The sequence below is a fragment of the Notothenia rossii genome (assembly GCF_949606895.1).
Source record: "Notothenia rossii genome assembly, chromosome: 4".
Classification (NCBI taxonomy): Eukaryota; Metazoa; Chordata; class Actinopteri; order Perciformes; family Nototheniidae; genus Notothenia; species Notothenia rossii.
The window spans coordinates 39,032,425-39,050,342 of NC_136902.1; the positions used below are offsets into that span (position 1 = coordinate 39,032,425).

Below are 17,918 nucleotides of genomic sequence, written 5' to 3' on the forward strand. Positions count from 1 at the left end.
GAATACACTATAACGCTACTCTGGTGAATGGATCTACATGGAAAATGTCTTTATTACTATTTGCTTTAAGGTAACTATCATTTGTCTCAATAGAAAATACCATCCATGTATATGTTAGTGGAAAACAGCTAATTTACTCGTTTTTATCACCTCAACACATTTAAAATCTAGTACATTGTCATTTTAACTGATTTCATTTGATAAAGACATCTGGAAGCGATCAACAATAAAAATAAGAGTGAAAAACAACACATTCATATTTACACTATGTAACAATACACATTTTCCATTTGAAGACTGAGCATTTATTACTAAACTCAACAACCCTGTTTCTTTCGGCCTCATTGACATACGTCCCTGCAGAAACACACGGCTGTATCAAATATATTAGTTACATATTTACAGTCAAATCATTGCTGACACACATCAGACATACCTCCAATACTAATACCTACATGGTCAAATTGAAGGACATCTACAACTCGAGTGTTGTATTAAATTATCTGTCAAAGTGAACATGTGGACGAGTCCTCAGCCGTCCTTTCATCCAGAATAATGAGAATAACAAGGGGTGGGATGGGGGGGGACATCTGTCTTTGTCTCACTGTTGCTCCTCTGACTGCCCCCCCCCTTCCTCTTTAACCTGCTCTGGCTGACCCCCTCCGTCGCCTTCCACCTGGCATTCCTCTTGTGAGTCGTCGGCAGCGGTTGCCGTGGTTTCCAGCACACTGATGGTGCCGGCCTGCTGCTGGACTGAGGACAGGCTCTGCATCGTCACCAGCTGGAACTGAGGCCCCATCAGCTTCAGCAGGGACCCCCCGGCCCCCTCCTGGCCCCCCGCCGCTGCAGAGAGCACGGTGAGGTTAGAGGCGTCGCCCGTCAGCTCGGACCCCGAGAGCGAGGAGGTCAGGAGGGTGTACCCCCCCAGGTTGGCGCCGGTTCCTCCTGCCATGGTCAGAAGTCCCCCCATCTGGTTCAGAGTGATCTGGGTGGGGGCGGCGTTGACGGAGGCGGGCCCGGAGACGGCTCGGGTCAGCCGGGGACGCTTGGGCGTGGGGGGGGCGGGCACCGGGGCGAGGGTCATCAGCACGTTGTTCAGGTGCTGGGATTTACTCTTCAGCTCCTTGGCACGCTTCCTGTGCTCGTCACACTGCTGCTCCAGGGCTGAGGAACACACACCGTCAATACACACAAACACACACTGTCAATACACACGGGTTCTACTTGGGAGGACTGTAACGCAGCACAAAGAATAAATATCCATTTACTGTTTACTTGTTTCACACACACACACACACAAAAAACATGTGTATCTTAATGTGTGCAAATGTGTCTGTTGATTGTGTATATATAGGATATACATATTTGAATTTTGTATTCGAGATGGTTGGAAATGTTATGTCGATCTCTCTGTCAAACTGAAAGATCGACATTAAAGTTGACTTTGACTTTTGTTAATGCGTAAATGCTTGCAATGTTAATAAGAATAAAGTGTATTTCCAGGTACATTTAAACTTTAAATATACAGTCTATGGTTTACACATAAAAGGAATTTGCTTTGGCGTATGATGGTGCAAACATAAAACACAAATTAAGTTAGGAAAATTAAGAAAGGTAAAAAATAAAATGTACGCACATTTGATTACATTACCAAGTCGACCCCAACGAATGAATTGCATGGCAGTGAAAGAATTGGCAGAAGCTACGGAATGTTTGCACTGACCAACGGCACACCTGATCCATGACTAATATTCTGCGCCAGTCCTTTTGTTTGTTTGTTTGTAGCCTTTATTTAACCAGGTGAAAGCCCCTTGAGATCACAGGATCTCTTTTTCAAGGGTGACCTGCAGGACATTAGTTACACATGTAACATAAAAACAACAGAACAACAATAAGGATGACATACAACATAATGTACAGGGTACAGTTTACAAACTGTATTTACAGTGACAGGTACCATGAGTATCAAACAGCATGTCACCCAGCCGAGTTTTAAAATGATGCAGGGGAACCAAAGGGCTCAGTTTTAAACATGTTTGCAGACTGTTCCAATTTAGTGGAGCTGCACAACTAAAAGCTTTCTTCCCTAAGACAGTCCTAGCACTTGGCACATTTAATAAAACAACATCATGAGATCTCAGGCAATAAGTACTTTCAATTCGTCGAGAGATCAGAGAGCTGATATAAAAAGGTAGTTTACCCAACATGGCTTTATAGATGAATATGTACCAATGACTGAGCCTCCGTAAAGTTAGTGAAGGCAGACCTTCCCTGGCATACAGGGGTACAGTGATGAGTAAGTGCTTTACAGTTAGTAACAAATCTCAGGGCACTGTGATAGGCGGCATATAACTTTTCCAGGCAATGGGCAGGTGCATTCATATAGATCAAATCACCATAGTCCAGCACAGGTAAAAAGGTCACAGTGACTAGTCTTTTCCTGGCTTCAAATGAGAAACAGGACTTGTTTCTAAAAAAGAAACCTAGTCTAACCCTCAGCTTTTTAAGCAGGTTAATGACCTGAAGTTTAAAAGTAAGACAATCATCAAGCCAGATACCTAGGTATTTATAACAGGTAACCACTTTGAGTACTTGTTCTTGCATAGTAACAATATCCAAAGCAGTGTCTGTAGTCCGTTTAGCTTTAGAAAAGAGCATTACCTTGGTTTTATCAACATTTAAAAGAAGCTTAAGCTCAGCGAGCTGAGTCTGAATAATGTTAAAAACAGCCTGTAATGTAACACCAGCCTCCTTAATGGAGGGACCTGCACAGTACATCACGGTATCGTCCGCATAAAAATGTAAAGTAGCTTCATCCACATTTTCACCTAAACTGTTGATATATATAGAGAATAAAAGTGGACCTAAAACAGAACCTTGAGGAACACCATTAGCAATGTTTAACCACTCAGAAGAAAGCCCATCAAAGTGAACACATTGGGACCTTTCAGAGAGGTTGTTCCCAAACCACCCCACTGCATGGCTGGATATGCCAATACTGAGTAGCCTCTGCTTTAAGATGCGATGATCAACGGTGTCAAACGCTTTGGAAAGGTAAATAAACAGAGCTGCACAACTCTGCTTATTATCTAAAATACTCGTAATGTCATTCACCACTTTCATTGTGGCAGTGATGGTGCTATGTTGCTTTCTGAAGCCTGACTGATGTTTAGACAGGATATCATTTTTACATAAAAACTCCTTTACTTGTTTACTCACTAGGCGTTCGAGCAACTTCGCCAGAACTGACAATTTAGAGATTGGCCTATAGTTATTTAAAATAGTTGCCTACCCTCCTTTTAGTAAAGGCAAGACATACGCTGACTTCCATACTTTTGGAATTACATTTGTGTTGAGGGAGAGGTTAAAAAGAGTAGTGAGAGGAAGAGCAATAAAATCTGCAGCTATCTTTAAAAAGAAAGGTTCTACGTTGTCCGGGCCAGCCGGTTTCTTAGGATCTAACTTGGTTAATGCTTCATGAACAACATCAACAGTAAAAGGAGTAAAACTGAAAGGGTTTTCCGGACCACATTGTTCAGAGTCACGGATTGGGGTGTTCACAGAAGCAGAGTTAGTGACAGAATCAAACATAACCGCAGGACACAAAATGCTCATTAAAGCAATTTAGCATAGTGGCCTTGTCCGATATAGTGCCAGATGCTGTGGTAATGCACGGAGGTAGCTCATTTCGGATATCACTGGTGGATATTGATTTTATGGCTTTCCAACATTTCCTAGGATTATTTAGGTTTTCTGTGGTAACTGACAAATAGTACTTCGACTTAGCACTTTTGACATTTGAAGTGAAGCTATTCCTTAGCTGCCTAAAACGCAGCCATTCTACCTCTGAGCCTGATTGCCTAGCCTTTGCCCAGGCCTTGTTTCTCTCATGCAGGAGATTAGACAGTTCAGCAGAAAACCAAGGCTTGTCACGTCCTTTAGGCAGTAGGAATGCTTTAGCTAAGTGTAGCTAACCCCTAGTAACAACAAACTGGAAGATGTGTATTAACCCCCCCTCCACTGACCGGCCAGGCTGCGGGTGTACTGCTCTCTGTAGCGGTCCATCTGGCTCTTATGACTGGCCAGAACCTTCTTCACTAGGTCCAACATCCCAAAGTTCTGCACTATGTTGTTCAGCAAAACAGCATCTGGAAAGCAAAGACAGGATGTTCAGAGTTCTACTGCAACCTTTATTCAAAAATTGCTGGACTAAGACTTTTTGTAGCCGACTCACGTTTGGTAGAATAATCATTTTCACTTTCTAGTCATGTTTAAGACATGAGTAATGTATGAACATGTTCAAAGACACATGCATTTATATGAAGTGTTTATTTCTGATGCTATGACTTATAACGTTTATATAAATATTTTTATTATTTTATTTTTCTAGTACATTTTATTTGTATGTTTATATTCTTCTGTTTAAATGCATTAATTATCATTTATTTATTCCTTTTATTCTAAGATAGAGGAACAAAACACACTTTCCCCCAGACAGTCATTACAGTGGTGGGTGTAGTTGGATGTTTGGACCCTCCATCTGACCTTTGACCTGCAGCGGGGGGTCACACACTCTCTCCTGCAGCCCCTTCAGCACCTCCTGCAACTCCTTCTGGAAGTCCTCCACCACCTCCTCCATCAGACCAGCATCCTTCACTGAACGCCAGAACGTCACCGAGTCCTCTGGACACACACACACACACACACACACACACACACACACACACACACACACACACACACACACACACACACACACACACACACACACACACACACACACACACACACACACACACACACACACACACACACACACACACACACACACACACACACACACACACACACACACACACACACACACACACACACACACACACACACACACACACACACACACACACACACACACACATATATTTATATAAATATATAACATTTCAGAATCAAACAAGTATGAGAGCACTCTCATAATAACGTAACACAATCAGAGACTGGAAATATTCCCCCCCCCCCCCCCCCCCCCTCTCTGATCGCTGAAATGGGGAATTGAAATTACGGGCCAAAAGTTGTATTTACAAGTATTAAAAGTAAGCAGAGGACACCAAACCAACTGAGACCCGTCTGTCCCCCGCATCTACGCACTGTACAACACACACACATCTACACACTGTACCACACACACTACACACACACACACACACACACACACACACACACACACACACACACACACACACACACACACACACACACACACACACACACACACACACACACACACACACACACACACACACACACACACACACACACACACACACACACACACACACACACACACACACAATAAAGCAGGGCTCGACATTAACGACTGCCCGATGGCCAGCTAGTATTTAGCTCGGGCAATGAAGCCTCACCTGCTGGTTGCCCGATCGGGCAATCTATTATGCTAGTATCATGCAGCTCGCGGATCCAGTAATGAGTTACCCGACACCAAAACTAAACATATCTTTAACTAGTTTAGGTAGTTTGAGAGGTAATTAAAACAGCTAAGTGTGATATTCTAACCTGAAGTGTGTGTTTTGTCCGCTCACTGCTGCATGTGATCATGCGGAGCTGCGTGTCGACTCGTCAGCAGCAGCTGATCTCTCTCTCCCGCCAGTTTAGACTTCACTCGCGTTTATGTCCATATTGATCAGATCTAGCTAGTTCTAGCTAATGATAGGACTACCTGCTTATTAAAAGACACCTAAACAATAAGCGTCGCTATGCAACTGGGTGAGGCCACAAAGTATAGCGCAGCATTATGCATTTGTTTACATGCCCACCGGAACCCCGAGTCATTAGCAACAGATCAACGCACAATCAACCCATACAGGACATCTCTTTCTCCACATTAAGTGTTAGACATTAGAATTGACTATTCTTGTCTGTCACATACTCTTCTTGTCTGTCACATAAGTGGCGCTAAAGGGAATTTATTTTGACCGAAGAGATTTAGATTTGCCGGCTAAAGGGAACTCTGACGTCGCCATTTTGTGTGCTTCGCGGATGCGCTCGGCTCCTCTCAGCTCCTCTCGACTGCTGCTCGGGTCTGCTCGGTCAGCTTCCGGATGAGGAGGCATTCGTTCGGCCAACTGACAGTAGATAACATTACAACATTTTTAACAGGGGCCATAATAGTGTAAATAATGTTTGTTTTGGCAGTTATAACTGAATGTAATGTTTTCTACTTTTTTAAATCTGGAAAGGCATTTGCCTTCATCAGATGGAAAGTGTCTTCTTGACCAACAACTTAGTATTTCTTATAGCTATGCAGGGCATGCAAGAGAGCAAACACAAATAAGAACGAACAAACAATTGAAATTAAGAATAAAATTGAAATTGTACAATATAATATTGTGGTGGTTCATCTTATGATTCAGTCTAGAGAATGCACCAGACAGCATCTACAGTAAGACCTGCAAAAATCTAAATGTTCTAGGGGAAGGCCCCTCAAAACCTTCGTGCAAATTCGTCCGCGCGCATTTTTCAGGGCAATCTCTATTGGGCTCAGGGCCATCTGTAAATTAGCTTAGATGGCCCACAGGGCCACCTCCCAAAATCCTTAATGTCATGCACTGTAAAGTATACACTCCACCGGTTCCCTCCACATTAAGGTGAGTGTGTGCGCAGGTTTGATCACCTCCGATGGCGGTGACCCACTCGGACGTCTCCTCCATCGCCTCAGGGAAAGAGACTGCTGCTCCATTCACTGCAACACAAACAGTACACAACACTCATCAAACCACACAACTCCATTCATTCTGGGTGATACCGCACATAGGAATATGCAGGGGTGGACTGGCCATTGGGAATACCGGGAGTTTCCCCGGTGGGCCGGTGCTGTGTGTGGACCGGAGGGCCAAAAAAAAAAAAAAAAAAAAATCTTTTTCTTTTTTGCTTAAATCCTACCGGCCCACATTTGTAAGTGTTCCGGCCACTCCCTTTTTTTTTTTTTGCTTACCTAAATCCTACCGGCCCACATTAGTAAGTGTTCCGGCCCAGCCCAGCACAGCCCAGCACACCCCACTGGGCTGGGCTGGGCCGTTTTGATAGGCTACCTTTGTTCTATCTATCAGTTTCAATTTCACACATCGGGCCCGTAGCAGCTGTCACTGCGCAGTGAACGATCAGGAGTGAGTGACTGAGAGACCTAGCTGGCAGTTGCTTACAGATGGATAAGCAAGCTCCAAAGCGTAAAGGCGCTTTTGTATAGTTTGTATATACAGTATTGTAGCGAGCCCTGGGTTCAGAGGGAGGGGCTTGCATAGGGGAGGGGGTTGGCAGGGAAACGGGGTTGAGGGGGAGTGGCTGTACGGCTGTACCCGTAGGATAGAAAAGGGGGAAGTGACGTCTGACTTAGAGGTCGCGCGGCTGTGGAGAAGAACGTGTTGCCCACATTCTGTTACTGAGTTTAGGCTAGTTAGCTAGCGGGTTTATTGTTTTGGGTGCAGTCACTTTTGCCTCCTCTTGCTGTACAAATAAATGTTGAAAGAAAAAGTAAATCTGTTTACAGTTCTGTTTTATATGGGTGTTGAAGAAGAAGAATTGGGAGGGATGAAACCCTCTTTAATGGTCACACATGCAGAGCACACAGCACACACAGTGAAATGTGTTCTCTGCTTTTAATCCATCCTAGTACCAGGAGTATAGTACTAGGAGCAGTGCGCAGCTATTGTACCACGCCCGGGGAGCAATGGGAGTGAGGGGGGAAAGGGGATGTCCATTGCCTTGCTCAAGGGCACCACGGCAGGGCAGGAGGTGAACTGGGAACTCTCCAAGTAGAAGTCCACACTCCAAATGTAGGTCTGGTCGGGGACTTGAACCGGCGACCCTACGGCTCACAGTCCAAGCCCCTACTGACTGCCATAGATTTAGTCCCTAATTTTGCTCTAAAAGTGCACCAGATTGCTGCATTTAACTTCAACATTTAAAAAAAAATCTTCCCAGGGGAACTTGCCCCCGGACCCCCCTAGAGAAGGTGACGTCCACCACCTGCCCACACCCCCTGTTTAATGGTCTCACCCACATTGAGGATGCTTCCTACGCCCATGTTTTATTCCATGTGTCAAGTCAGGCAAATTGGGTCAAAATGTTATTGCATCAATGATCTGTTAACATTAAAATCACTAAATATATGCTGTAACTATTTTTTCTCTAGGCAACTCAAGGGCTCAGGTAATGTGATTACTATATGAATAATGGTCCAAAATAACATAAAATGCATAGGCTTTTTTGTTAAGTAACATACTTTCGTCGCCGGGCCAGCCGATACATGCCGCGCATTAAGTGGGCCTGTCTGTCAATGAATCCCCGGGCCACTTTTTCCCCCCAGTCCGCCCCTGGGAATATGGCTTACAAGCTTTTTCCCCCTATCATTTCAGTTATTATTAACATTATTATTAATATATGTATTGTTTAGTGTTTTCCTATCCTATATTCATGTTTCTTGTGCACATAAAAATACTCAAAACAAATTCCTTGTATTCTCAAATCTACACCCCCCTGTAATATAATTGATATACCTGGACTGCATCCCAACATCGCCAGCATCTTTTTTCAAATGAGAACAGAGTGCAGCCAGCGTCTTCTTTCTGAGTATTTTTGCCTTTCTTTGTGGACACCTTTACATACTGCAGCAGTGGAACCAAACCACCACTCAAGCGTAAATATAAATGTTGCATCCTGTAGAGAGCAGGGGTGTCAAACTCAAATACACAGTGGGCCAAAATAAAAAAATCTGTACTAGTCGAGGGCCGGACTGGTTCAATGGTTATTGCAAAACTTATTGAAATGAAATTATTGCACATATTAAACCTGGAACTAACAAAGCTTAAATGATTGCCTTTAAAAACAACATTAAAAATTAAATAATCAGTTGCATTCATTTCTTATGGCTCTATCTGCAGCTTTTCCAGAGTCATTTCTTATGATTACATTTTTCCACAGGCCAACAACAGCTTCAAAAAAACGATTTCCCTCAAAGAAAAACCAAACATGCCCTGTTGTCGTGAGAGAAAAAGTGGAAGGAAACATCAATTTAAAGGTGGGGTAGGTCATTTTGGAGAAACCAGCTCGAGTGCGCTAGAATTTGAAAATACACAGCCGGAAAAAATCTGCTACTTCCTAACAGAGCCCCTCCTCCAACACACACGAACGCGCACATGACCAATGAGGGCACGAGATAAGTTTGTGCACAGATGGAAGGCTGACAGGCAGGTAGGCCATCCAGTTACTTTAGCCGGGCCAGCTAAAATGATTGGTCGTGCTTTTTACAGTACTACGGCTTCCACAGATGACATTTTTTAATGGATTTTTTGTCAAAGCACTTCAGATATTCATTGCTATCGGGATGTTAAGAGCATTCCATGGAATATAACAAAAAGTGTATCTCGAGCCGGTTTCTGAAACTTACATACCCCACCTTTAAACTCAGTGTACTGCTCTGTGATGCTAGCTCAAGCAGATACTTGGCATCTCATCTTGGGTACAAGTTCATCGATGTTTGGACTCAGGCTCTGAGCTGAGGAAATCCTCAGGGTTGAGTGAAGGTGTGCGTGCAATATACCGGCGGGCCAGATCTAATAGTGATTAGAAATTATCCTGCGGGCCGCAATAAAATCCACCACGGGCCTTGAGTTTGACATGTATGTTGTGCAGGGGTCGGCAAGTAAGTATGGCCTTGGGCCAATTGGGGGGGGGGAGGGGGGGGGTGCGCTAGTGAACTGTCAACGGGGGGGGGGTGCCGTTCTGTGATTCTCCAGATTCTACAGATGGCCAGTCCTCCACTGCTCACCAACTTATTAAGATCCAAAGCTTTAGTGCGTTTTGAATCAATGCTGAGTACAGCAAAACTAGACAGTCCCTTCTCTGTCATTGTAGACCGAATGCTTCTCGTTTTGCGCCATCCCGTTCAAATGACAATCACATTTCCATGCTCGCGCCAGGTCCGGGGGAGGGGTTACAAGGCTCGCGTCTTGTGCTGCATTCACTTGCACTCGGACATTAGGGATTATCTCTCATAAATGTCCGATGAGCCAAATCCTTTCTTTAAAAACAAAGCTGCCAACTGGGGTGGCAGCATATGCACCGCCAACCCTCGCCATCCATGATCAAGCGGCTTCTCCGATTTTGTTGTCAATGTTTTGACTGAACTTTGTGACTGTTCACATGTAAATAGATATTACGTTTGAATGATTTAGTGAGCTGGTGTTATTTTTTTCAAACCACACACCGCATGTTGGCTATTACAGCACCACGCGCTGTCCACCTACTTATTGATCCACTATCAGCGTCGTGCACCCCGCTGCCAGATTGTGCCTGTGCTGTGTGTCATTCACTCTCAACATGGATAAAAGTACAATAAGCATTCTTCAGGTGTAGGTAGATTCTCTATTCGGACATTATAGCCTATATGTGCGACTATCAGTCCGATATTGTAAAAAATTAAAAAATAAACTTTTTTTTTTTTTTCTCAAAATAATTTCCCGGGCCAAATATTATTGCTGGCGGGCCACCAATGGCCCGCGGGCTGCCTGTTGCCGACCCATGCTGTAGAGGATCCAGCTCTGAGATGAACCAGCACAATGTCTGACGCTTTGAAACTTACAGTCAGCTGATGAGGGGGGGGCAGGGACCAGGTCAGCAGACTGATCAGTGCTGACGGACACTTTGGCTCCCACCAGGTCTATCTTAGTGCTGCGGCATGTGTTGGAGCAGACCTTGGAGTGTTGGTAGAAGTCCAGCTCACCGGAGTCCATGATCTTCCTGTGGAGTGAAATAAGATCAAAGGCTTAGAGCAAAACACAGCAGGGGGAAAAAGAATGTATACAATCTAACATTTTTGTTTTTACTCCCAAACCACCCTGCAACCCCTAATGGCACTGCAAGACACCTGGGGGCCCCAGGCAGAAGAGACATGCCCCCCAACACATCCAGCACAACCGCCACCCCCTAACACTATTAACTTTACTTTTATGTTGTACTTAGTGTTGAGGGACAATATCAGATTCGTCAAAAAAAACATTAGTGGGTCTATAAACTTAAGAGTCATGGCGTCATGGAAATGCTGTATAATTAAATTGGTAATTTTTCAATTACCAGGTTGGGGGGTTTGTATCCAATAATATCAAACCATGTAACATATTCTGCTGATGTTGAGGTGCATATCAGTGTGTAGTGTCTCTACTTTAAAGAGTCCTCTCCTGCTGATGTTCAGGTGTATATCAGTATGTAGTGTCTCTACTTTAAAGAGTCCTCTCCTGCTGATGTTCAGGTGTATATCAGTATGTAGTGTCTCTACTTTAAAGAGTCCTCTCCTGCTGATGTTCAGGTGTATATCAGTATGTAGTGTCTCTACTTTAAAGAGTCCTCTCCTGCTAATGTTCAGGTGTATATCAGTATGTAGTGTCTCTACTTTAAAGAGTCCTCTCCTGCTGATGTCCAGGTGTATATCAGTACGTAGTGTCTCTACTTTAAAGAATCTTCTCCTGCTGATGTTCAGGTGTATATCAGTATGTAGTGTCTCTATTTTAAAGAGTCCTCTCCTGCTGATGTTCAGGTGTATATCAGTTTGTAGTGTCTCTACTTTAAAGAGTCCTCTCCTGCTGATGTTCAGGTGTATATCAGTTTGTAGTGTCTCTACTTTAAAGAGTCCTCTCCTGCTGATGTTCAGGTGTATATCAGTATGTAGTGTCTCTACTTTAAAGAATCCTCTCCTGCTGATGTTCAGGTGTATATCAGTATGTAGTGTCTCTATTTTAAAGAGTCCTCTCCTGTTGATGTTCAGGTGTATATCAGTATATAGTGTCTCTACTTTAAAGAGTCCTCTCCTGCTGATGTTCAGGTGTATATCAGTATGCAGTGTCTCTAGTGGGACATGTCTCCATGCTTTAATGTTCAAAAAGCTCTTTATTGTTCTCATACTGCCTGTGCTGCAGCACCTCTTTTCACCCTCTGTCTGAAACCAGAGTCCAGTCTGCTCTGATTGGTTAGCTGGCCGGCTCTGTTTTGATTGGTCCACCGCTATGTCACTACGTTACGGAAGTAAACAAAGGAGTCCAATGGAGTTGTCTCAGGTGGGGGGGGGGGGGGGAGTGTGTGGGAGAGAAACTCCTGCATGCACAAAAACGTATATAACACACTACAGGAAAGGGAAAACCACAGAAGCAGAATTGGGCCTCTATGGAATGCATTCCATGAGTACAAACCTGAGCATGGTGCCATTGAGGCGGATGGCTCTCTTCCAGTCCTTCAGAGTGGATTTCCCTGCTAAACACACAAACTCCTTGGGGCTGATGAGCTGCCCATTGAACTGATGGGAGGGACAGGAAAAGAACCAGATGAGATGATCCAATTCATCATAAACTCAGTAAAAATTTCCTAAAATGCGTTTGAAATGAGATTTAGCAGAGCTGTTTGTAGACGACAGTGCGTACCTGGACACATTTCACGTTGATACCCGGGCAGACAAACTTCTTCCAAACCAGCGTGGCTTTGGTGTCTCCACAGGTGATGTTGTAGAATTCATCAGCTTCCACATCCACCTCCTCAGATAACTTCACTGCAGGGACCAGGGGCCTCATTTATAAAGGGATATACGCTAAAAAAATGGCGTACGGCAGTTTCTACGCAATGTTTGCGATTTATAAAATACTAACTTGACGGGAAAATGTGCGGTCCTCCACGCAAACTCTAACCCATGCGTACGCACTAAGCACAAAAACGGGAGAGACGAGAAACTGCGACACCGTTGGCAGAAGGAAGAATGGAGAGAAATATGTGGAAATAATACCATAAATAAAATGTTACCTCTCATTTATCATATATGAAGAATTCATTTTTGAAACATTGATAAAAGCCAATCTTAAAATGATTTAACAAACGCCTGTTTGAGACTCCTCAGTGCACACAAAAACATAACTTGGAGAAATAAATAAATACGGATATGTTATTTAAAACCACCTCGAATATGTTGTGTTAATGTTATGAAATGTTTTCTCATAAATGATGCGGTAAGCAGGAGGACAGGATTACGTCTAAACTGACGCTGTTTCGCATTTCTATAGGTTGTAGATAAGAGCATGGTTTTATATATGTTTAATACATGTTTAATCATGAGACGCTGCGCACAGTTGATCGACAGCTGGGACACAAACCACCAAATATGAAAACATAATTCAGATCCATTCGTCATGACTCCACTCCGGAGGGATTCCCCGATGCACACTGCTAAAGCAGCCTCCCTCTCCTCTGTCATCATCCTTCTGGACCTGTCTGCTGCATTCGACACAGTGAACCATCGGATCCTCCTTCGCACTCTCCAAGAACTTGGAGTTTCAGGCACTGCACTTTCCCTCCTCACCTCATACCTCAACGACCGCACCTACAGGGTTACTTGGAGACGGTCCGAGTCCGACCCTTGTCAATTAACTACAGGGGTCCCTCAGGGCTCGGTTCTTGGTCCCCTCCTCTTCTCCCTGTACACAAACTCGCTCGGGTCTGTCATTAGCCCGCATGGTTTTTCATACCACTGCTACGCTGACGACACCCAACTAATTCTGTCCTTTCCCCGCTCAGAGACCCAGGTCGTCGCACGCATCTCTGCTTGCCTAGCAGACATCTCTCGGTGGATGTCTGCTCATCACCTCAAGCTCAACCTTGACAAGACTGAACTGCTCTTCCTTCCGGGAAAAGATTGTCCCACTCTTGACCTAACAATCAACATCGGCACCTCTGTTGTTTCCCCGACTCAGACTGCAAGGAATCTGGGTGTGGTCCTAGATAACAAATTGTCCTTCACTGCAAACATCGCTGCTACAACCCGCTGCTGCAGATACACGCTTTACAACATCAGGAGGATACGTCCCCAGCTGACCCAGACATCAGCGCAGATTCTGGTCCAGGCTCTCGTCATCTCACGCCTAGACTACTGCAACTCCCTCCTGGCTGGTCTACCTGCATGTGCCATCCGACCTCTGCAGCTCATCCAGAATGCAGCGGCTCGTCTGGTCTTCAACCTTCCCAAATTCTCCCACACCACACCACTCCTCCGCTCCCTTCACTGGCTTCCAGTAACTGCTAGAATCCACTTCAAGACACTGGTACTTGCGTACCATGCTGTGAATGGATCTGGCCCTTCCTACATCCAGGACATGGTTAAACCGTACACCCCAGCACGTGCACTCCGCTCTGCATCAGCCAAACAGCTCGCTGCACCCGCACTGCGAGGGGCACCCAAGTTCCCGTCAGCAAAAACACGTGGGTTTGCTATCCTGGCTCCAAAATGGTGGAATGAGCTCCCCATTGAAATCAGGACAGCAGATAGCTTACACATCTTCCGACGCAAACTGAAAACTCATCTCTTTAGACTCCACTTCGAGCGATAGAATTACTAACAAAGCACTTATATACTAATAAAGGGCTGGCTTATCTAAAGCCAGTTGAGTAGCACTTGAAATGTTTGGCTCTATGAAACCTGATGTACTTATATGATTCTGTTTTCTTAAAGGTTGTATCTTCCTGGTCGAATGCACTTATTGTAAGTCGCTTTGGATAAAAGCGTCAGCTAAATGCAATGTAATGTAATGTAATGTAATGATCATTTCTTACAGTTTCTCGTGGGGGGGTCTCGTGTCCCCGGTACAAACACACTGCCTGAGGAAGGCTATGTGTATTTTTTTTGTCATTAACCTTTTTCGGACCACTTATTTATTTAGTTTGGTGACGATCCGACCTCCATGCTGCTACTCTGGTTCAAACTGCATCCACCAAACAATATGATTTATCTCGACCTCCCCAAAATAACCAAAATCTGACATGGTGTGAGATGTCTTTTTTAGCTGTTCTGTCGTCATTTCCTGCTATCTTCTTCATAAAGTCAGTCAAAATGAATGAATGAAAGGGCGTTTCTTTGACTATTTATAGGCAAACATGGGCGTTACGTGAAGCCTGCAAAAGCTGCACCGCATTTCGAGTCGGTTGTGATTTATAAAGGGAAACAGGCGAAGGAAGTGCCATACGCACTTCCTCGCCGGTACGCAATGTTTGGTGAACCGGAAAGTGGCGGAAAATGTATGGACCTATTTTTTGGATTTCTACTACGTAAGCAACCTTCCCACGTCAATCCTACGCACGGCGTTATACATGAGGCCCCAGAACACGATCAATTCTTACATATGATCATGCAACATCTTTTATAACATTATAAATATCATTAAGTGTATTTGAAACACATTTGGATAGCCCCAGCAGGATTTGTTGCTCAGTTACAGAGGTACCTGAGAGCTGTTTCTAGAATGAAATACAAGCTTTGGGACAATTCCTATTAGAAAAGCTTCTAATCACAACACAGACTCTTCTGTTTTTGAGGCATATACACATATTCAAAGTTAATCAATTGTCTTGAAAAATTCTAATAGTGTATTTGAATCACATGGAGTAAACTGGTACGCTTCAGATCTCTAGATTTAAGAATTAGCAATGTTGATTCTGAATGCTGAGTCACATGATCCAGTGTATTTGCGCGGGTCACATTACCTATGACTGCCTCTTCCCTGGAAATTGAATCTGTTCTGTTGGCCTCAGCTTCTGCGTCCACTGATGCTTCTGTGAGGATTTCCTCCCTGAAAAAACAACACAGTGTTTCATCCATCAAACTGAACAACAGGACCATGAAAGCTCACACTGTGTTCCTGAGCAGAGTGTGTACATTACCCCGTCCGAGCGCTGAGCTCTGCGCTCACCAGCACGGCCTTCTCCTCCTCCTCTCCCACAGACGAGAGCTCCTCACCCACATTGTCTGGTATGGTGACGATCACTATCTCCCTCATGTCCTGCATGCTGACCTCTGAAGAAGCCATGGAGGATAGATGGAGCTTCACAACAGACCGGATGACAGCAGAGATGAAACACTGATGTTGATTATATCCCTTTAAATAATATAGAAAATAAAAAGTTGAGTGATCGTAAGTAATCGCACTTATTTGTCTTTATTTTTTCTATTACTAATGTGTTCTTTTTGTCTCTATTTAAGATGGCTGACTCTTTGTTATTGCTTCCCTTTTTTTACCTGCTATGCCACTTTTGCTGTAACACTGTAAAAAAAAGACAAGAGAAAAATAGAATACTAAAAAAGAAAATTAGGGCCTTATAGATCTGACCAAAAAGGAATTTCTCAAAATACAGATTTATTTCTCAATTCTCACTTTTCTCTCAGAATTATGTCTTTTATCTCAGAACTACCGAAACAAATCCCCTTCGGTCAGGTCTCACATTTTTTGCCGCAGTTAGAATACCCTCAGAAATGGGTGCACTATTTAATAACAAGTAATAATACCTTTCGGTAATAATAATGACATGTTTTTTTTTTATGTACTTTGTGTGCTAGTGAGTTTTATTATAAAGTGAAGATGCATTCTGTGTTTTTCATGTGTAACGTACGGAAGTGGTGTAATGGTACAAAGTGCATTTAGTTCATTACTAAAGTATAAAATGTAGGTAGGCCTACTTGTACTTTAGTTGACTAGTTTCACATCATGCGACTTTATGCTTTTACTCCACTACATTCTGGCGGCAAATGTTTTACTTTTTACTCACTACTTTAGTTACTTTTCAGATATAGGTTATTAATACACTTTAATACGTTATTAATATAAACCGACACACAGACATTATTATATATAATTGTTATAGGTCAAGCTACCAACTAGTGTATAAAATAGTTAAAATAAACCCCACCTTTACCAATTGCTACATTTAAGTTATGAACACATAAATGCACCATATAATATTATAAAAAAATATATTTTGGTTAAAATTGTCATTTTGCATAACGAGTACTTAAAGTATTTGTAATGCTTATACTTTTACTGAAGTTCAATTTCTAATGCAGGACTTTAACTTGTAACAGAGTATGTTTACTCTGTGGTATTGCTACTTTTACTCGAGTAAATTAGCACTTTTCCCACCTCATCCGTAAGGCTTGTTTAGAGTATACCCTATTTGATATATTTTAAATGCTGGTGCATTTAAATATTAACTTGTAGTTTTCAATGCAGTTTGGTATTCCCTTTTATTAAGCTAAGACTTAAAGAGACAGCATAATGCCTTCAGGATAATAGATCATCTTACCTTTAGTCGTCAGTAGAGTAATGTTGTCTTTGGGTGAAACAGAGACAGTCTGTAACACCAGAATGGATGGATGCTAGCTAATGTTAGCTTTGGATGCAAGCTAGCTAAACACTGCAGTTCATATTTCCATTGAGCTGCAAGGGGTCTCCTATTTCAAACAAAACGCAGAACTACTTCTTTAATATTTTGAAGGGACTTCTTGAGAAGTACATTTAAACTAATATCTACAGGACTAAATTAGTGTAATTCACGGATATATTTTTTGTTGCGGATTCTTCTTCTCTTGAGAATTAACGGTAGCTTGCATTCTTCTTCTTTGACGTTTTACGGCAGCCAGCATCCGCTGAGTTGCAATTCCGCCACCTAGTGGGAGTAGTTAATACAGTGACATCTCGATGTAGATGTTTTTCCCAGGACAGTGTCGGTCAAAAACTCAAACAATCTGTTTAGTAATTTCCTTGTCTTTCCATACTCTTCTGTTAAACTAATGCTTTGTTCAGAATAAAGGCTACAACTAAACTCTGAAATGTCCTATTATCGATGCTGATGTGAATGATGATTCTCAGTCTTATTTCTGACTCAGACAGCACTGATTTGGTTGCTGACCCCGCATGCTTCCATATTAGAGCCTTGACCAGATCAGAGAAACATAAATATGCATCAGTTATCTGCTGCCAACGATAACCCTTAATATTTGAAGGCCTTTTTTGAATACAAATGAATGGAAATAAACCTCTGTC

General features: G+C 43.1%; 1 protein-coding gene across 3 annotated transcripts; it reads right to left on the reverse strand.

Moving 5' to 3' along the window:
* Positions 1 to 26: 26 nt before the first annotated feature.
* On the reverse strand, positions 27 to 17,746 carry gmeb2 (glucocorticoid modulatory element binding protein 2). 3 transcript variants are annotated; one of them, XM_079674131.1, is made up of 10 exons: positions 17,179 to 17,746; positions 15,763 to 15,895; positions 15,586 to 15,671; positions 12,486 to 12,610; positions 12,258 to 12,361; positions 10,658 to 10,815; positions 6,692 to 6,760; positions 4,546 to 4,683; positions 4,026 to 4,148; positions 27 to 1,164 (listed from the first exon to the last, which is right to left on the reverse strand). In XM_079674131.1, the coding sequence occupies exons 2-10, from the start codon at positions 15,885 to 15,887 to the stop codon at positions 602 to 604; spliced, it is 1,491 nt and encodes a 496-aa protein (XP_079530257.1). In that variant the 5' UTR covers positions 15,888 to 15,895; positions 17,179 to 17,746; the 3' UTR covers positions 27 to 601. The 3 variants fall into 3 exon arrangements, with proteins under 3 accessions (XP_079530257.1, XP_079530256.1, XP_079530255.1); XM_079674130.1 differs by having other exon boundaries at positions 15,763 to 15,923; XM_079674129.1 differs by having other exon boundaries at positions 15,763 to 15,977.
* Positions 17,747 to 17,918: the final 172 nt, after the last annotated feature.